The sequence below is a fragment of the Heterodontus francisci genome, chromosome 1 (assembly GCF_036365525.1).
Source record: "Heterodontus francisci isolate sHetFra1 chromosome 1, sHetFra1.hap1, whole genome shotgun sequence".
Classification (NCBI taxonomy): domain Eukaryota; kingdom Metazoa; phylum Chordata; class Chondrichthyes; order Heterodontiformes; family Heterodontidae; genus Heterodontus; species Heterodontus francisci.
Genome location: NC_090371.1, coordinates 241,334,164 through 241,356,016, shown reverse-complemented (window position 1 = coordinate 241,356,016; position 21,853 = coordinate 241,334,164). Strand labels below are relative to the sequence as shown.

Here is a 21,853-nt window from a genome sequence, read left to right as displayed (position 1 = left end):
ACCAGGCAAAGGCTGAGAGAAACCCTAGACCCCTCTCACCTAGTTATAACAATATTGACTGTGACACTGCATTGTAATGGGGGGAGGTTCAATGTAACAGAGGGAAGGGTTAAGTTACATTGGGTGGGTCAAGGGTGATAGGTTCAGGCTGGAAGGTGGCAGGAAAAGATTGGAAGATGGGGAGACTTGCCTTAAATTGCACACGCACCATTTTCTCAGACGATAATGAAAACCACAAGGTGCATGGGAGGAGATAAATGTTTGTGGGTGGGTACTCAAACTAGCTGCATTTCTAATGCACAGAAAAGACAGCTACACAGTGCCTGGATGGTTCAACTGACTCGCAGCAGAAGGCTAAATTGGAACGTGCTGCTCATTTTATTATTTGCAAAGCTGCAGTGACATGGGTGTCATACCCCCAATTTTTCTAATACCAAGGGAAGAGAAGCAAAGGGCATGACTAAGGATCGATCTTTTCTTTCAACACATGATGCCGGAACACCAGCAACGGGAAGGTGAGGATACTGCGACAGATAACATCCAGGAATGGCATTACTGAAGATAGAATGTCATCGCGTCCTCAGGACAAGGATAAATCGTCTTCAAATGTCAGCGTGGCAATGCCAGAAACGCCCAAGGGTATCACATGAAATGGTCACAGAAAATTCTACGATCCTGCAGAATGACCTGCAACCGCTTGCGCTTAGTGTGAAACACATACCCCCTCCCCTCAAGGTGACTGCTGCACTCAATTTTTGGCTACCAGCGTCTTCCAGGGGTCAACTGGCGATATATGCAGCATATCACAGACTGCAACCTATAGGTGTATTAATGGAGATGACCAATGCCATTTTTCATCATGCCCATGAGTTCATCTACTTACCTGTAGATGAGGACTGCCACGCAAAAGGTCAGTGGCCTTCGCTGCCATCATTGGGTTCCCCAGAGTGCAAGGAGTGATCATGTGACCATTAGAGCTCCCTGGGAGCAGCTTGCTGCACTTGTGATTCGCAAAGGCTTCCAATGTTTGAACATACAACTGTTTTGTAACCACAGGAGAAAAATAATGCAAGTTTGCGAACGTTTCCAAGGGAGCTGTCAGGATTCATACATTTTGAGGCATTCACACCTGCCAGGAAGTTTTGACGAACCAGCTGAAGTGGACGGCTAGATCCTGCGTGACAAAGGTTACCCACTTTGAACATGGTTGATGACAGCAGTGCGTCATCCCCAAAGCACAGCTGAAGATAGATGCAAAGCTGTTCACACATCCACCAGAGCCATCATCAATAACACTACTGGCATTTTTAAAATGGGCATACGCTGCCTTGACCAGTCTAGAGGGGCTCATCATGACACCCCATAGAGGGTCTCATGAGTAATCATTGTCTGCTGTACATTACACAACCTGGCACTTAGATACGGCTATTTTCTACAGGCAGAGGAACACCTACTATGCCGAGGAGGGTGACTATGCCTTCATAGATATAAGGACCATGGATAGACATGCAAGAAACATCAGGGAACACCTCATATTTGTGCATTTCAGCCAACAATAACCCAGTAACATTAGGAGGGGAAAACATACATTCTACATATATATTCATATACACTTGTGGTCTTAATCATTGCTGCAATCATAAAGACTCTTCTGACATCACATTCGCCTGTATGCTATCCACTTCATTGAAAGCAGCATGCATCTCCATTGAAATTACTGTAATGCATCAAGGCATTAACTCGCACACAAAGGAAGCTACAACTTTGCAGAACTGTGACCAGCAGATATAATGTTCCCTTGTCCACAATGCAATGGGGAACACAACAATGCGAGGAAAGTGTGACTGCAGATCCAGAAATGGAAGGCATGTTTTTTTTTATTTAGAAATACAGCACTGAAACAGGCCCTTCAGCCCATCGAGTCTGTGCCGACCATCAACCACCCATTTATACTAATCCTATATTCCTTCCACATCCCCACCTTCCCTCAATTCCCCTACCACCTACCTATACTAGGGGCAATTTATAATGGCCAATTTACCCATCAACCTGCAAGTCTTTGGCTGTGGGAGGAAACTAGAGCACCCAGCGAAAACGCACACGGTAACAGGGAGAACTTGCAAACTCCGCACAGGCAGTGCCCAGAATTGAACCCGGGTCACTGGAGCTGTAAGGCTGCGGTGTTAGCCACTGCGCCAGTTGCTGTTTAAACATTGAAAAATATACAGACTGAAGGCCAACATCAAACTGAAAAATGAACAATGGACACTTTCTGAAAGACAACAATTAATGCCATATGCCTCCAATAATACCTCCAATTTTTCCTTTTCAAATGAAACCAAGCAAATGACTTGAGAGTGTATCAAATATTTAACTAAATAAAGATGTATTGAAAATGCAGCAAAATGTGGACAATTTTTATAACACCAGTGCCACCGTCATGCTCATTACTTTTTCATCTTACATTTCCTGCCACTCCATCTACAGGATCATCATGGACGTGGGGCTGAGCAGGGGCCTGGTCCCCAGCAATCCTCCAACTGTCAGGGGATCTGGCTGGCACATGCTCCCTCAGTTGCTGGGACGTGTCTATGTCGTGACCACTACTCATGACCCTGTCTCTAATCCTAAACTCCCTGCAGACCGTGTGGATGTATCTGTGCTGTCAGGTGGTGGAAGAAGAGGCAGGTGACAGTGTACCCTCTTGGTCACTGGGTTCACCGCCCTCCCCAGAGGCGGATTCCTGGGCTTGTGGCATTCCAGGACTAGAGTGCGGGCAACTGCAGTGGAGACACAAACAGAGGCTCTTTAAGCATCAGATGCACTTGAGTTCACACACTTTCCTTTGCTGTCCACAAATGGCTACAAGAGTGGAGATGATACTTCATCTTTGGATCCTGCCTCGCCATCGACAATCAACCTGCCTCCTTCCTCTCTCACAATTTCTGTCACCTCCTCTTCAGCTGGGGTCAGTACCCTGACATCAGGGACACCTCCTCCTGTTTTAGCACTCTCGCACGAGTTGTGGGTGTATTTATCCAGCAGGAAACAGTGTAGATTTAATGACATGTCAATTGATGCATCACAACCACTGCATACATGCATCAACATCACTCATTCTGCAGTGGATTTCGCATGACACATACAAGTACATAAACAATGCCCATCGTCATCTTGGCGCACATTTAGTGTAATGTACTGTTATGCAGGCCCCCACTTGCCAAGAACGAGGCACATTACTTTTGCCATTGATTTTAAACTGCTTATGGAGTTAAGAAAGGACTTGTTAAACAGATCAGCCATGACTGGAAAAGACATTTGCATTTTAACAGAGAGTGTTTGGAAGGACAAAGCAGCCATTCCCTGACACATTCAACCCTCAATGTACTTTTGATTAAGAGACATTGAAGGTGGGAGAGCTCGCATTCCAGGTTGACTGCTAAGATGGCCGTACACACAAACGGACATGGTCAAACCAGCTAGTCACATGACTAACCTGCTGGGCAACCTGAGTTTTTTGAATTTGAATAAACAGTTTGGCAGAGAAGTCTGTTTGCTTCTGGACTGAAGATCTCTCTCTCCTGTCTGCTCCCATCACTTTCTCACAAGCCTCTGAATCCACTGAAGACACATGAACCCCAAGACAGAAAGGTCTCCTACAGCGAACAAGGTTTAAGAAGAATACTGGGCCCCAACGAAAAGCAAGATCTACTTACAATCAAGGACTCTACAGTGAGCGCGAAGAACCGTAACAACAGACATTGCCTCAAACTTTTCCACTTTATTTTTCTTCTGCTTTTTTCTGTCTCTATTTGCATGTGTATCACATATGCATGCTAGCGTGGGTGCGTCGCGTATCTGTAGGCATTAACCGAATTAGAGTTTAAGTTTAATAAATTTCAACTTTTCTTCTTTAAACTTGAGAAAGCCTATTTGTGCTGGTTTCATTGCCTTATAATTGGATTCACCAAGGTGGAGCTAAAAAGTGTTTAAAATCAAATTCTGTTACAATAAGACCAGGTGAAGGCTGAAAGGGACCCCTAGACCTCTTTCTCACCTGGTCAGAACATGCACCAAGGCTGCTCACACATTGCACTGCATGCCTTGTCTACCCTCCATCTTAAAGACATGAAGCAGCTTGGCCCAAGACCACTTACCCTGGCCGATCTGAGCAAATCATTGATCCGTTGGCGACACTGAACCCAGGTTCTGCACATCACCCCACAGTTCAAAACCTTCTGTGTTACCTCCATTCAGACCGCCTTGGTCAGGTGGGAGGGTCTTTGACTCCATCTGCAAGGAAGAGGACCTCCTGCCTTCCCCTGACAGCCTGGAGCAGAACCTGCAAGGAGGCATCACTGATCTGTGGCTGGGACACTGCCTGCTGCTGACATCTGCTTTGCTTTTGCTGCAAGGGAAAAAAATGTGAAGCTGGTGCTGGCTTTCACAAATTAAGGGAGGTAAAAACATTTTGAATTCAGTAGAAGCTTTAATTTAGTTAACTCTGAAGAAACTGACATGACACAAAGGTTGCTGCTCCTTGAGGCTGAAAACACAGAATGCTTTCTATCCATGGCCATCATGGCACTTGGTCCAGTGATAGCGGGTTCCAGAATGAGAGGCCGTCCCTGCTGCATGATCCCAAGTGTCTCCCGTGCCCGTCGCCACACCGTTCATTTAAATATAAAAGCGGGAAAAATGGCAGAAGTGGAAGTTACGCCAACTTCCAGTCCAGCCTTCGAGAACGCTGCGGGACTCAAAGATTCCAGCCCTTTTGTCCAATTTAGGATGATGTGAAGAGAAGAGAACCTTAGAGGTGTGTTAGTCCTATGTTGTAGCTTCACCAGTGTGACCTCACATTTTTAGGTATGCTTGATGCTGTTCCTGACATGCTCTCCTACACTCCTCATTGAGCCAAGGCTGATCCCTTGGCTTGATGATAATGGTACAGTGAAGGATATGCCAGGTCACGAGTTTACAGATTGTGGTTGAATACAATTCTGCTGCTGATGACCCACAGCGCCTCATGGATGCCCAGCTTTGAGCTGCCAGATCTGTTCTGAATCTATCCCATTTAGCACAGTGATAGTGCAACACCACATGATGGAGGGTGTCCTCAGTGTGAAGACAGGTCTTGGTCTCCACAAGGACTGTGCAGTGGTCACTCGCACCAATACTGTTAAGGAAAGATGCATCTGCGACAGGCAGATTGGTAAGAATAAGGTTAAGTTGACTTTTCCCTCTTGTTGGATCTCTCACCACCTGCTGCAGACCTAGTCTGCAACAAATTTTGTGTTGCCCACATCGATCTGAATAGGCATGGGCACATCATGGAGCGTAACTCCCACACCCAAAAACTGAAGGCAAATTGAGTTCTAGCCCACTATTGTGATTGAAAAAAATCAAGCTATAATTCTACATACACATATATACAGGATATGCCATAGCAGGCAACGGACTGAATTTTATGCTCCCTTCACCGATTTCGGCGAGGCAGCACGTCAAAGAGCCGTTGCAATCTCAAGTGCGGCAGCTCATTTAACTAGCCAGGGCGGGCCGCCCCACCCCCACCCCCCCGCCCCAATCATGTGGAGGGGGCAGGCTGCCCATCCCCGGCCATCAGCTGCCTGCACACAGGCAGGGACACCATCTTTAAAGAGCTGTCAGTCCTGCTGGCTAATTTAAATATTTAAAGAGAAATTGAATGAAATTCAATAAAGACATTTCTTTTGACCCTCTCCCACCAAAACAATACCTTTACCATCTGACCTCCCCACCCCCACCCCAAACTGCGCAAACTTTAAACTACAACCCTTTCCACCATCCCCTACATCCATGACATTAATTTTACCCCATTCCCCACCCCCTGCACTGATAAACTTACCTCCTCCCCCCTCCCCACCAGTGTTGTGTCTCGCTTCCCCGGACAAGGAGATGAAGGCACGGGAGTGCCGGCCGCCGGGTCCGAAGATCACAGCAGGACATCAAGATTAACGGTAAGTAGACACAAAACTATTAATGTTCTTTATTTGCATATGGTGATTGTGCTCCCGTCGGCAAGCAGCGGGTGGCGCCGCCACAGTGCCCTGCCGTTGGGAGTATCGGGCTGGGCCCTGCCTGCGTCGAGGTCCGTAGCGGCCCTCATCCAGGGCCATCTTCAGGCCCTCCCACCACGGATGCTGATGTCAAGGGCTCCTTAAAATCCAGCCCAATGAGTCCCAAACGTTGATTAGATGATTCACAAATGAGAAGTCAAACAAATGATGGGTCATTCTCAGGAATATACATTTACTGTGACAATTTATAGCCATATTTAAAATAAGTTACATTTATGGAATCACAGCTGGGTTTAAGATATCAAACTGAGAACTACAGAGTACCGAGACGGCAGCTCTAAAAGTAACACCTGACTGAGTAAAAGGGTCTTGTGAGTTGTCCATTGCATGTGTTCACCAGGATTTGAGGCAATGCTCAGAGGTATTTAGGAAAATGCAGCTTACAAAAAGCTGAATCAAATGTTCTACTCAAGTGAATACATTTAGGCATGTAGTTTAAGAGGCCTTTTGAACAGTTAAACTTGAGACGAAGAGAGCTATCCATCCAGTGCCTAGTTACCAAATAAGAAACAAAACTATGTTAACCGTGTGTCCTCGTGGTGATCTATTACTTATCAGCCAACAGCCGGGATTTTATGCAGGCGACCGGCATCTCGAATCACAGAATAATACAGTGCAGAAGAGGCCCTTTGGCCCATCGAGTCTGCACCGATGCATTAAAACACCTGACCTGTCTATCTAATCCCATTTGCCAGCACTTGGCCCATAGCCTTGAATGTTATGACGTGCCAAGTGCTCATCCAGGTACTTTTTAAAGGATGTGAGGCAACCTGCCTCTACCACCCTCCCAGGCAGGGCATTCCAGAGCGTCACCACCCTCTGGGTAAAAAAGTTCTTCCTCAAATCCCCCTTAAACCTCCTGCCCCTCACCTTAAACTTGTGACCCCTCGTAACTGACCCTTCAACTAAGGGGAACAGCTACTCCCTATCCACTCTGTCCATGCCCTCATAATCTTGTACACCTCGATCAGGTCACCCCTCAGTCTTCTCTGCTCCAGTGAAAACAACCCAAGCCTATTCAACCTCTCTTCATAGCTTAAATGTTCCATCCCAGGCAACATCCTGGTGAATCGCCTCTGCACCCCCTCCAATGCAATCACATCCTTCCTATAATGTGGCGACCAGAATTGCACACAGTACTCCAGCTGTGGCCTGACCAAAGTTCTGTACAACTCCAATTTGACCTCCCTGCTTTTGTAATCTATGCCTCGATTGATAAAGGCAAGTGTCCCATATGCCTTTTTCACCACCCTATTAACCTGCCCTTCTGCCTTCAGAGATTTATGGACAAACACACCAAGGTCCCTTTGTTCCTCGGAACTTTCCAGTGTCAGCCCATTCATCGAATACTTCCATGTCACATTACTCCTTCCAAAGTGTATCACCACACACTTTTCACTGTTAAATTCCATCTGCCACTTTTCTGTCCATTTGACCATCCCGTCTACACCTTCCTGTAACCTAAGACACTCCACCTCACTGTTAACCACTCAGCCAATCTTTGTGTCATCTGCGAATTTACTGATCCTCCCCCCCCCCCCCACATAGTCATCTATGTCGTTTATATAAATGACAAATAATAGGGGACCCAGCACAGATCCCTGTGGTACGCCACTGGACACTGGCTTCCAGTCACTAGAACAGCCGTCTGTCATCACTCTCTGTCTCCTACAGCTAAGCCAATTTTGAATCCACCTTATCAAGTTACCTTGTATCCCATGTGCATTTGCTTTCTTGATAAGTCTCCCATGTGGGACCTTGTCAAAGGCTTTGCTGAAATCCATGTAAACTACATCAACTGCACTACCCTCATCTACACACCTGGTCACATGCCCAAAAAATTAAATCAAATTTGTTAGGCATGACCTCCCTCTGACAAATCCATGCTGACTATTCCTAATCAAATTTTGCCTCTCCAAGTGGTGAAAGATTCACTCCTTCAGAATTTTCTCCAATAGTTTCCCTACCACTGATGTGAGACTCACTGGTCTGTAGTTCCCTGGCTTATCTCGACAACCTTTCTTAAATTGTGGGACCACATTAGCTGTTCTCCAGTCCTCTGGCACCTCCCCCATGGCTAGAGAGGAATTAAAAATTAGGGTCAGAGTCCCTGCAATCTCCACCCTCGCTTCCCACAGCATCCTGGGACACAAATCGTCTGGACCTGGAGATTTGTCCACTTTTAAGCCTTCCAAAACCTCCAATACCTTGTCACTCCCTATGACAATTTGCTCAAGAACCTCACAGTCTCTCTCTCTAAGTTCCATATCTAAATCCTCTTTCTCTTGGGTGAAGACAGATGTGAAGTATTCGTTCAACACCCTACCAATGTCCTCTGGCTCCACCCACAGATTTCCCCCTTGGTCCCTAATGGGTCCTACTCTTTCCCTGGTTATCCTCTTCCCAGCTAATACGCCAACAAGAACCCGTTCTGTGGGAGACGTACCGAATCAAGTGCTAATTAGGCACTTAAGTGGACAGCAGCAGGCCTTACACGGGATCAAGGACCTCGCGATGAAAGTCCTGCCTCTGATTGGCCGGCAGCTCCTTTACTGAGCAGTGCCACAGCACATGATGTGGCTGCTGCCGGTGGAGCACCCACCCGAGGCCGACGAGCAGTCTGGACCCAGACCACAGGGAAGTCAGAGTGGGAGGGGTCTCGTGGGGTGCAGGTCACGGGGAGGGGGATGTAGAGGGGTTGGCAACAAGAGCACAGGAGTGGCTCTCAATGAGCACCTTCCTTCCCAATGCTGGCATCCTCATTCAAGCACTAAGTGCATTTTAAGGAGGGACCCCACCACCACCCGCTCCCCCCCCACCCACCCCCGAAGCCAGCAAGTAATCCGCATGGGTTTGGTTGGCGTGCTCCCCATGCAGTGACAAGCCTGCCGCTACTGGGCTAATTCCGGCAGTGGTAGGATGAAGCCCTTAATTGGGCATTAATTGTCCACTTAAGGGCCTCAATTTGTGGTGGGGTGGGAAAGCCTTTCACAGGCTTAATTTCGGCAGTGGCGGAAAAGTGGCAGAGTCCCCCCAACCCCTGCCATCCTCCGCCTGCCTCCAAACCCACCACAGGGGAAGAGCATAAAATTTCCCCCATCATGTCACTTTACCAAAATACTCATTTGAAACAATCTGAATCGACAGTGGACTTGAATCTACCACAAGTTTTGTACAATTTACAAGTGTAAGATATTCTAAAATTCCCTGGATGCAAGAAACGTTCCAGTGGATTGGAAAAAAAGCTAATACAACGCCCTTATTCAAAAAGGGAGGGAGGCAGAAAATAGGAAAGTATAGACCAGTTAGTTTAACATCTGTCATTGGGAAATTGTTAAAATCCATTATTAAGGAAGTAATAACAGAACATTTAGAAAGTCACAACGCAATCCATCAGAGTCAGCATGGTTTTATGAAGGGTAAATTCGTGTTTGACTAATTTGCTAGAGTTCTTCAAAGATGTAACAAGCAAAGTGAATAACTACTGTAGACGTAGTATATCTGGACTTCCAGAAGGCATTTGATAAGGTGCTGCACAAAAGGTTAACACACATGGTAAGATCACATGGGGTTAGGGGCAATTTATTAGTTTAGTTTTTTAGTTTAGAGATACAGCACTGAAACAGGCCCTTCGGCCCACCGAGTCTGTGCCGACCACCAACACCCATCCATACTAATCCTACACTAATCCCACATTCCCACCCGTCCCTACATTTCCCCACCACCTACCTATACTAGAGGCAATTTATAATGGCCAATTTACCTACCAACCTGCAAGTCTTTTGGCTTGTGGGAGGAAACCGGAGCACCTGGAGAAAACCCATGCAGACACAGGGAGAACTTGCAAACTCCACACAGGCAGTACCCAGAATTGAACCCAGGTCGCTGGAGCTGTGAGGCTGCGGTGCTAACCACTGCGCCGCCCCAGGGAATTTTAGCTTGGATAGAGGATTGGCTAATCAACAGAAAACAGAGAGGTGGGATAAATGGGTCTTTTTCTGGTTGGCAAGATGTAACTAGTGATGTGCCACAGGGTTCAGTCCGTGGGGCCCCAACTATTTACAATCTATATTAATGACTTGGATGCAGGGATAGAAGCTATAGCCAAATTTGCAGACGACACTGAAATAGGGGGATAGTAAAGTTGCAATAAAGAAATTTACAAATGGATATGGATAGGTTGGGCGAATGGGCCAAAATTTGGCAGATGGAGTTTAACGTGGATAAGTGTGAGGTTATCCATTTTGGTCGGAAGAATAGAAAGACAAATGATCTAAATGGAGAGAAACTTCAGAGTGCTTCGGTGCAGAGGGATCTGGATGTCCTCGTGCATGAATCACAGAAAACTAGTATGCAGGTACCCCAGGTAATAAAAGGAAGGCAAATAGAATTTTGGCATTTATTGCTAAAGGAAGAGAGTATAGAAGTCGGGAAGTGTTGCTACAACTGTACACGGCATTAGTGAGACCACACTTGGAGTATTGCATCAGTTTTGGTCCCCTTACTTGAGGGATGTAGTCGCATTAGAGGCAGTTCAGAGGAGGTTCGCTAGATTCCAGAGATGAGGGGTTTGTCTTATGAAGAGAGATTGAGCAGTTTAGGCCTTGACTCTCCAGAGTTTGGAAGAATGAGAGGAGATCTAATTAAGGTATATATGATGATTAAGGGGATTGACAAAGGAGAGAGAGAGGATGTTTCTTCTTGTGGGGCAATCTAGAACGAGAGGTCATAGTTTTAGGATAAGGGGTAGCAAATTTAAAACAGTGATGAGGAGAAATTAATTCTCTCAAAGGGTCGCGGGTCTGTGGAATTCGCTACCCCAGAGTGCGGTGGATGCCGGGACATTGAGTAAATTTAAAAGGAGGAGATAGACAGATTTTTAATTAGCAATGGGTTGAAGGGCTATGGAGAACGGGCAGGAAAGTGGAGTTGAGGCCGAGATGAGATCAGCCATGAATGGTAGAGCAGGTTCGAGGGGCTGTATTGCCTACTCCTGCTCCTCGTTCTTATGTTCTTATTCCCAGTTTACAGCAAGCTGTTTGAAGCTTAATGCTTAGCAGGAGGATTTTCGTGGCTCAACATAGTTTTTTCCAGACAGACACTCAGTTTAAGCGCTACTTATTTCTTCTTTTAAATTCATAGCAATGTTTAGAGAACCACCCTGCAATATAGAATTAGGGTAGCACACATTAGTCATGCTGCTGTCATCTTATCATAAGCCAATTTGCCCACTAATGCTATGGCAAGTTTTCCAAAGTTATAAGCAATTTAAAATAAAGTTATTTAGAGCTTAAAAAACTTAAACAGTACTTTATAAGCGAGATGGAAGAAACTAATATATGGAAAGGAATTTCTGTAGTTTCTAGAATTTGTGTGTGAAAAAGCCATGGCAGTTGATTCCAGATAACATCAAAATTATAAAGATGCCCATGTTTAGTTTTAAACTGTAGACAACTCTGGTGCGAGTACTTGAGGTAAAGTCATTTGAAACCAAATAGTATAAATGGAACAAGGTTTTAAGTCTTGTGTCTAAAGAGTAGATGCCAAATTTGACATGAAGGAACAGAAACTATATAGAGAATAGGAGGGAAAAAGAAAGAAAAAACAGATCTAGAGCCGGGAAGAGGTTATAACTCAGGCCAAAAGATTCGGGGAGGGGCATATGTGCGAATCTCACTCATTCCCACCAGTGATTATACTTATATCCTCAAAGAACAATGGACAAGGTCCCTTTTACATCAGTTCGCTGGGAGAAAGAGAACATTCGAGGACAGAGTTGAACTGGGACAAAGAATTAAACATCAGCCAGCACAATAAAAATTACCCATAGGTTGAAGGGTAGTACTGTACATGTCTAGACCATGAATGTTAGTATCGTCCACTGTGCTTTACCTGTCCTCTTTGTCTAAAGGAAGCATTAACCAGGATAGTGCCCTTTTGATATACATTTTTCATTAGTGTTAAAAGATGTGTATAGTACAACACTTCAAATCTGCAGGGTTTAGTTTCTGCCACCTTTGTTGTCTTAAAGGTTTCCCCCTCTACCCTTTTTAATTTGGATAAAAGAACTTCAATCCAAGGAAGTAAATACATATATTTTTTAAATGAAACTACTGTACTCAATTCAAAGTACTTCAAATTCTAGAAGATCCAGAAACCCACCACTACACTTCTAGGGAAAGTGTGCTGTCTTTCCAAGCAAGCGGACTGGCTTCAATCGGAATACTAATTTATCTTGGCTTACGCTCAGCATTCAACTTTGAAATCCCCTAAACCTGTCTGGTTTCCCCAACAGCTAGGCTTTACACAGCATTAACAAATTCCTATTCAAATACAGAAATATTATTCAACAAAGCAACATATTGCAATGTTCAAAGCTGTCAACAAGACTTTCAGCTAGCCAGAGTTTGGAAGGCTGGCTTTAGATTGGAAAGCTCAATTAGTCATAAACGAAGCACAGTCAAATCAAATGTAGTAACCCATTATCTGCATAATCTCACTGTAGACACAGATTGGTCTAAGGGGGAGAAAAAGAGTGAAGGATAGAAACAGGGCAAGATAAGAAATCCAACTATATCAACGTTTAAAAATTGAAGACCATGGACATTTAAACTGCTCCTTGGAGTGAACTGTTTTCTTTAAAAAAAAAAGTTCTGGCAACTGGAATCATTGCATACCAAAAAGATCAGCTAAATCAAAACAAGAGAGATTGATTAAATCAGGAGGACAAGGAGCTGTATGACAGGCTACAAATGGTCAAATAAAGCAAGTAGAAGAAAATCTATACACAAGAAGCTATAAGCATAGCAAATGCTACTGTTAAATGCTTTGGTTTTTAGCTCACCAAAGCTTTACTTCAAAGTCTACTTCAATTGTTGTACCAACTGAGGATTATGGAATGATACAACTCGGCAAATCTTAAATAGATTAGGTTTGCTTTTAACCCTGCCCACCCAGAGGATACGAGATAGATGCAGAGTTAGAATTGTAGCAATACCTAACCCCGTCCGATCCTGCTGCCTTTCCACAAGCTGTAACTTGAACCTGCTGCTTTAGCAGGTACACAGGATGTCTGCTGGAAGGCATGGGTTCCTACTTGACTTATGCAGATCAGGCTCCAAATGACAAAAAACAGAACCACGACTGCAATTTAACCTCAGGCCTGCACCAGTTCTATTTTCAATCTGTGTTGAGTTGGTTGATCCAATTTGGAACAATTCAATCAGCTGTTTTGGGAAGGAGTTTGAAGCCAACATTCCTACTCCCAATCACTATCAGTGAGCACTGCTAGAAAGTGCTCATGGTGGAGCCCACAGCTGAGAACAGGGTTACTTTTCCTTAGAACAAAGGAGGATGAAGGGTGACTTAATAGAGGTGTACAAAATTGTGAGGGGCCTAGATAGAGTAGACAGGAAGGACTGTTTCCCCCAGCGGAGGGGTCAATTACCAGGGTACACAGATTTAAGGCGACTGGTAGAAGGATTAGAGGGGACATGAGGAAAAACTTTTTCACCCAGAGTGGTGTGTGTCTGGAATTCACTGCCAGGAGCGGTGGTGGAGGCAGAAACCCTCAATTCTTTTAAAAGGTACCTGGACATGCACCTGAAGTGCTGTAACCGGCAAGGCTATGGACCAGGTGTGGAAGGTGGGTTTAGATTTGGTGGCTAGTTTTTTCAGCCGACATGGACACAACGGGCTGAATGACCTCCTTCAGTGTTGTACTTTTTCTATGGTTCTGTGATATTTTCTTCACAAATAAAAGAAGATTGGGGCACACTCATGAATGCATATTGGCAACTTGCTGTTTTTTATAAAAATTGTAGGGTGTACAGAATATTTGCCCGACAGTGGTACAACTCTATATTCAACATTTAAATTCAATAGATTAAGGATCATTGTTATTATTAAACAAACTAGAACGAGCAAACCTGCCTGAAAAGAAAGTTGTGTACCATTAGTGTAACAGTCACTTTAAGAGGCAAGATGAAACGATTAAAAATACTGAAATATTTGCACCACAACCGCCCCCATCCTTCCCACGATAGCTCGTGAGAGCACTACAGGACACCAGTTCTTACCTTCACTTCCAGATCTATGCTGAGTTAGGTGATTTCAGCTAAGGAAGGTAGTATAGAGCATACAACTGCTGTTGGCACTCATGACTAGAAAAATGTAAAGAATTACAGCCAAGATTCCTCCTCCTGACCGCTATCCAGCAGCATCTCCTGGAAAGGGGCTGCACATCCACAGGATTGAGTTTAGCATCAATAGTCTCCACATTTGAATAGGCTTTTTAGGCTCACATATCAAGGATGGGTCCTTTGGAGAAATACTGTAGGACTACCACGACTAACTTGCATGTATCTAGCGTCTTTAGCATAGAAAAATGTACCAGTTGATTCACAGAAGAGTAATGACAAAAATTCTATAGCCCTGTTTGGAGCAGGCAAGGTAGATAGAGTATGGGGCGATTGGGAATCCACACAGAGTTTTCAGGACGAGGTCCAGGTCACTTTAACTCCAAGGAAGCCAGCAGGAATGAGGTCAATGCCAGCAGGAGTGTGTGGAATTGGGACAGGAGCCAGATGCCATCAGGAACCCATCAAAATGGTCCTCGATAAGTCAGGAAGGAGGGATGCCCAGGCCAGAGAAGACAGGGGGTACTCCTGCTCCTGCTTTTGCTCGCAGCTTAGATACTGTGAGCTAATCACATATTTCAGAATGAAAATCGTCAGTGTCAAATTAAGTCACTGAGTCCTAACGTTTCAACAGTTATGAGGCCCCAGCTTGCCTGTAGCAAGCAGCCTCTACGCTCCCAACAAATTAGGAGTTAAAAATCACAAAAGTTAGGAAAGGCTATGCCATTCCCGCAAGGCAGGCAGGGTTACAATCGGCACTCGTGGAATCAGCAGCAGTCGATTCCTTCACAAAAGAGCAAAGCCTGGCTAAAAAAACTGAAGCAACAGGATTTCCCTACAGAATGGATGGTAGGAGATTTACTGCTAGTTTAGTCAATGGTAGATTATATTCTACTTAAAAGTCTCCGTCTTTCCATTTCCTTTGAAGTGATATTCACTACACTGAGTCTCGGCACTGAGTTCACCTACAGCTGCAAATTCAGATAATTAGCTGAAATATTATGCCAACTGTAAAAACGGGAGAAAGATCATATTCAAGACAATTAGAAAAAAATCATTCACACTATAAAAAATCCCAATAATTTATATAAAATTTTCAAGCAGCAAGAGAAAAATCCATAGTCAGTTTCTCTTCCAGATACCAGCTACTTGCTTAAAAGCAGGAAAATGCAACATAGTTTCAAATAAAGTTGAAAAATTCCATGAAAAGCAACATGAGCTGGCATATGAGAATTGTTTGGGAGAAAAAGTCATTGAAATCAAATGCCTTAGATGTAATAAAAAATCCCTTTGTTGGGCAAAGTTTGTACTCAACCAAGTACCTGATACTAAAAAGCAGTGAGCCTAATTAAAGGCATTCATCTTCTTCTTTGGCCTCCTTGTCTCAAGAGACAATGGGTAAGCGCCTAGAGATGGTCAGTGCTTTGTGGAGCAGCACCTGGAGTGGCTATAAAGGCCAATTCTAGGGTGACAGACTCTTCCACAGGCGCTGCAGATAAAATTGGTTGTCGGGACTATTACACAGTTGGCTCTCCCCTTGCACTTCTATCTTTTTTCCTGCCAACTGCGAAGTCTCTTCGACTCGCCACTCTTTAGCCTTTATGGCTGTCCCCCAGCTCTGGCGATCACTGGCAAGTGACTCACACGACTTGTGGTCAATGTCACAGGACTTCATGTCGTGTTTGCAGACGTCTTTAAAGCGGAGACATGGACGGCCGGTGGGTCTGATACCAGTGACGAGCTCGCTGTACAATGTGTCCTTGCGGACCCTGCCATCTTCCATGCGGCTCACATGGCCAAGCCATCTCAAGCGCCACTGGCTCAGTAGGGCTTATATGCTGGGGATGTTGGCCGCCTCTAGGACTTCTGCATTGGAGATACGGTCCTGCCACCTGATGCCAAGGATTCTCCGGAGGCAGCAAAGATGGAATGGGTTGAGATGTCATCCTTTGCTGACATACGTCTTCCTTTGCTGACATACGTCTTCCAGGCCTCGCTGCCGTAGAGCGAGGAGGTACTGAGGACGCAGGCTTGAAACACTCAGACTTTTGTGTTCTGTGTCAGTGCGTCATTTTCCCACACTCTCTTGGCCAGTCTGGACATAACAGTAGACGCCTTGTTGCTTGTTGATTTCTGCATCGAGAGACAGGTTACTGGTGATAGTTGAGCCCAGGTAGGTGAACTCTTGAACCACTTCCAGAGCGTGGTCGCCAATATTGATGGATGGAGCATTTTTGATGTCCTGTTCCATGATGTTCGTTTTCTTGAGGCTGATGATTAGGCCAAATTCGTTGCAGGCAACCGTAATCCTGTCGATGAGCCTCTGCAGACACTCTTCTGTGTGGGATGTTAATGCAGCATTGTCAGCAAAGAGGAGTTCCCTGATGAGGATTTTCCATACTTTGGTCTTCGCTCTAAGATGGGCAAGGTTGAACAACCTGCCATCTGATCTTGTGTGGAGAAAAATTTCTTCTTTTGAAGACTTGAACGCATGTGAGAGCAGCAGTGAGAAGATGATCCCAAACAGTGTAGGTGCGAGAACACAGCCCTGTTTCATACCTCGCAGGAAAGGGTCTGAGGAGGCACCACTATGCTGAATTGTGCCTTTCATATTGCCATTGAATGAGGTGATGATACTTAGTAGCTTTGGTGGACATCCAATCTTTGCTAGTAGTCTGAAGAGACTACATCTGCTGACGAGGTCAAAGGCTTTGGTGAGATCTATGAAAGAAACGTAGAGGGGCATCTGTTGTTCGTGGCATCTCTCCTGTAGCTGGCAAAGGGAGAACAGCAGGTCAATGGTGGATCTCTGCTCGAAAGCCGCACTATGCCTCAGGGTAGACACGCTCAGCCAGCTACTGGAGTCTGTTTAAAACGACTCGAGCGAAGACTTTCCCCACTATGCTGAGCAGGGAGATTCCAAAGTCGATGTTGCAGTCACCGCGGTCACCCTTGTTCTTAGAGGTTAAGGATATTGGTATCACGCATGTCCTGTGGTACTGCTCCCTCTACCCAGCACAGGCAAAGCAGTTCATGGAGTGCTGAAAGTATAGCAGGCTTGGCACTCTTGATTATTTCAGGGGTAATGCCATCCTTTCCAGGGGCTGTTCCACTGGCTAGAGAATAAATGGCATCACGGAGTTCTGATTTTGTTGGCTATTCGTCCAGCTCATCCATGACTGGCAGAGACTGGGCTGCATTGAGGGCGGTATCAGTGACAACATTTTCCCCGGAGTACAGTTCTAAGTAGTGCTCCACCCAGCAGTCCATTTGCTTGCGTTGGTCAGTGATCATTTCCCCTGATTTAGACTTGAGGGGGGGGGCGATCTTCTTGACGGTTGGCCCAAAAGCTCTCTTAATGCCATCATACATTCCTCTGATGTTTCTGGTGTCGGAGGCCAGCTGAATACGACCGCATGGGTATTGCCAGTAGTCATTTATGCAGCGCCTGGCTGCTATTTGTGCAGTGCTTCTAGCTACTTTAAGCGCTACGGATGTTAACTCGCTGGGGGCTTTCTTGTAGTTCAACAGTGCAGTGCGCTTAGCGGCTATGACAGGTTCCAGCTCTTCAAAGTGAGATTGAAACCAGTCTGCATTCTTCTTCTCACGTTTGCCAAAGGTCGTCATTGCTGAGTCATAGATGGCATCTCTGATGTGGGCCCACTTCGTCTCTGCATCCCCTGCAGGAGTGTTTTGAAGAGCTTTTTCAAGTGACTTTAGAAACTTCGGTAACAGCTGTGGATAAGAAATTCTGTTAGTGTTGATGCGCGGGCGCTTGGAGTCGATGTAGCTTCTTTGGTTCGAGTCTAACTTTGCTGCGCATCAGGGACTGGTCGGTGTCACAGTCCACACAGGGAGTGGTCGGTGTCGCAGTCTGCACTGTGGAAGTTGCGTGTGATTTGGACACGGTTTATAGAGGCTCGCCTTGTGGCGATGAGATCCAGCTGGTGCCAACGACGTGATCTTGGGTGCCTCCATGAAACCTGGTGACAGGGTTTAGTATGAAAGAACGAGCTGGTGATGCAGAGGTTGTGATAGGTACACAACTCTAGCAGTCTCTGGCCATCCTCATTCAACCTTCCAATGCCATAGCACACAAGGCAGGAGGGCCATGAGTCATGGTCAGCCCCAACCCTGGCATTAAAGTCCCCCAGCAGGAACAAATGTTCGGTATTAGGAATGCTACTAATGATATTATGGGGTTCCTCGTAGAACTGGTCTTTAGCTTCAGGTGGGGAGCAGAGTGTTGAAGCATAAATGCTGAATAGGTGTACTGGGCCAGAGGCAGTGAGCAGTCGGATGGGCAGTATGCGTTGCAAGCCATTTGAAGGTGGCTCTATCATGCTGAGCAAAGAGTTTCTGATGGCGAAGCCCACTCCATGCGGTCTTGGTTCTTCAGGATCCCCACCCTGCCAGTAGAAGGTGTAGTCTTGCTCTCAGAGATCTGCTTGCAGGGAGGTGTGTCTCCTGAAGTGTTGCAATGTCCTCATTGAGTCCACTGAGCTCGTTGTTAATGATGGCGGTCTTCTGAGAGTCATTGATTTGTGTAAGGTCTTCCAACAGGCCAGGTAACATAGTTCTGACATTCCAGCTTGCAAAATGAAGGGCTGGTACCTTCTTTCCTTTATTTTAAAAAAATCTTTAAACACACATAATGCATATAGATTAAACAAAAAACAGGATAACCAGTGTTGAGGTTCAATGTTCGTCTGAGAAATTATAAATTTAGAGTACATGTATTTAGTTATATTCACAAACCCAATAAAGCAGCAATTACATAGGGCAGCACTGTAGTTCTAACCAAGGTAATACCTCACTGTTTATTTCTCACAAATTCCTACTTTGACAAAATTCAACAGCGGTGACTTTTGGCGACAATAACCAGGCGATCAAGATGAACTAGTTCACAGTTGCCACACTTCAATCATGAATCTTTTCTTGTGTGGCCTTTAGGACAGTGTAATCAGAGCAGCATTGACACAATGCTATGGAGTAACATTAAGCTCAAACCACAATGCCCTCAGCTAAACAAAAGCAGCATCGATCATCATTAACTGTTAAATGAAAACTGTAATCTCAGGGGAAAAAAAGGAAATTAGTTCCAGAACAATGAAGAAGCAGATGTTATGAGTCCCATCTCCGCACCTCCCCACCAACTCCCTACACCAACAAAGTCTCAGCATATTTATCCAGTATCTGAGCGAAACATATCAAGGAGTTCTCAAGTTCAATCCCTAGGCAGTGCTGAGCTAGCGTATTTCAGCTGGGATTGCAATTTGGCATTTTAATTAGCCTTAGTATTATTGGGACAGGGGAGGGGGAAAAAAAGAACTGAAATGCACATGTGGAGCTGGATTATCAAAGCAGGGTTGGGAACCCAACACCTTGATGAATTCTGGGTCCTGACCCCAGGCTTCAGCTGTGTTGCTCTCATGACACAATCTTTGAATGCTAATCCCCTAATTGGGCAGGAGGCGTGTTTGGTGCCCAAATTGAGGTGCAAGCACCTCCAGGACGCTGGAGCTGCCTGCCTGGCACCAGTAGCAAAACCAACTGGCAGCCATGTTGGGGCTGTCGCTGCCTTGCTGAGGCAAGCAGGCAGCTCATGAAAGGAGCAGGACAATAAAGACAGGGAAAAGTTGCCATGGATGCCAAGTGGAGATACAGTGCTCAACCATGTGCTAGGTGGCCTCTGAAATGTCATTTCAACACACATAGAAACAAACTTTCTTTTGCTCTGCGGTGACCCTAACAGCTGAACCCTAATGTCTACCAGATTAGTTGGGATCGCCAAAATCAGATTTTAAAATTGCCTTTCCGAACACCCCACCCCTTAGGAGCTTAATGGGGTGTTAATTGGCAGAGTGTGTGTTCCCTATTCCCTGCCCCCCACCAGCACTTTGAAAATTCAAAACTGTCCTGGAGGCACCGGGATCCTCAGACAACCTCCAGAAACGTAATTTTCAAATGGTGCCCACACCAGGTCCTGATCTCACAGCCCTTTAAAACTCTGGCCCCTGGAATCAGATAACTGCAGGAATGGCCTTGGTGTGCCCCCTCTGTCTGTCAAATAGCCTGCTGACGCTCATGGGCAAGGGGCACACGATGTCCACTTGGATCAGGTGCCAGAGATTACTAACACCATGGAATTAGACTATGAGAAGTCATCAATAACTTTTAGAGATGGGGAAGCAAAACAAGGTACAAAGAAATCCATCCAGCAGTCCCAGAGGGCCTGCATCCTCTCTGGATTCAAGTTTTTTATGGCTTTTTCAAATATTTGGAATTAGTTCAACATTTCCACCCATTTTCTAAAAAAGCAATCTGCAGCAATTCAGCCAACCATAGTATTAAATGAAAAGTGGTGGTTTGATTAGCATTCAGTCTGGTGTTATTGTAACTAAACATAGCAATTCATTTGAAAAGTTTTCTACATTAAATGTACATTTAAAGTTCTTCACTCAGCAATTTCATAACTAGTATATGAACAGCTAATATTTGACCTACCTTCCCTTTCGATGACATTTTTCCAGTCTAATCAAAACAAATAAAAACAATTTAGTGAAGTAACCACAAAAGGAACGTTTGTATAAAAATTATCTACAAAATATCACTTCAAAGTTTCTTGCAGGTCACCATTTTGTTTTTTTTAACCAATTATACAACCAAATTCTAATCTTGGTAACTTTACACCAATTCTGATAAACTGGGAAGAAAAGACAAATTCTGCTCTTTGCTTTTCCCCTATCCCTTGCCCCCACTTTGTTCTAAAAAATTATTAAACATACTTACAATGAAGGAATGCCGCGTTGTCGAGCTCTGCAAAGATTTCTCCCAGGACTGTAAAAGCACAACTCAAATAAAAAACCACTAGAACTGTGAGCTCATACTTTCCAATTCGTACAGCTGCAAGTGACCCCACCCTGCCTGAGGAAATAGTGTAATTTGACAGTGTAGTTCAATCCAGCTGGGAATTGTAGTTCAATCCAGTGGGAGATTTTCCAATCTTTCCTTTTATTACTTTCATTCGCTCCAACAGGGTTGCCTCAGTGATTCGGTCCAATCAATTGATTTACAAACGATACAGTAGGTCACAAAAGTTAAGGAAACTTAACGGCTTTCGAAAGATTTTACTACATTCGATACAACTGAAGGTATTTCTTTGGGTTGAAATAGATTAAGCTTCTAACTTCTAAGCCAACGATCTAATCGTGACGGGACATTCCAAAAACAAATTAGCAAAGCTTCTGAAACCGGACTATTTTGGAGCAGAGCCAGTGCCAGCAGATGGAGTTTTACAGTGCCACATCCCTATAGAGATTCCTGTGTTTGCAGGTCCCAAATAAAGAAGGGAACAGAAATGTTTTTTGGAATGTCTCCCTGATGCTCCTTTGCTCTCTTTGATTGTACCGTTAATAGGAACAGAACATAGGAGTAGGCCATTCATGGCTAATCATCTACCTCAACATCATTTTCCCGCGCTATCCCCATATCCCTTGGTGTCATTGACGCCCTGCCAATGTCTGCTTACCTTGACTCTAACAGGTGACTAAGATCTCCCTATATCTTGTCTTATTTTCCTGTATTTTTTGTGGAGTA

General features: G+C 45.0%; 1 protein-coding gene across 2 annotated transcripts in view; it reads right to left on the bottom strand.

Moving 5' to 3' along the window:
* Positions 1 to 21,425, bottom strand: part of LOC137375330 (annexin A5-like) — a 121,530-nt gene extending 100,105 nt beyond the window's left edge. The window contains exons 1-2 of one of the 2 annotated variants that reach the window (XM_068042345.1): positions 21,043 to 21,425; positions 20,762 to 20,788 (exon numbers count right to left, since the gene is read on the bottom strand). In XM_068042345.1, the coding sequence (XP_067898446.1) occupies positions 20,762 to 20,779 (18 nt within the window). In that variant the 5' untranslated portion in view covers positions 20,780 to 20,788; positions 21,043 to 21,425. The remainder of the gene's footprint in view (positions 1 to 20,761; positions 20,789 to 21,042) is intronic. The other variant, XM_068042335.1, reaches the window with a different exon arrangement.
* Positions 21,426 to 21,853: the final 428 nt, after the last annotated feature.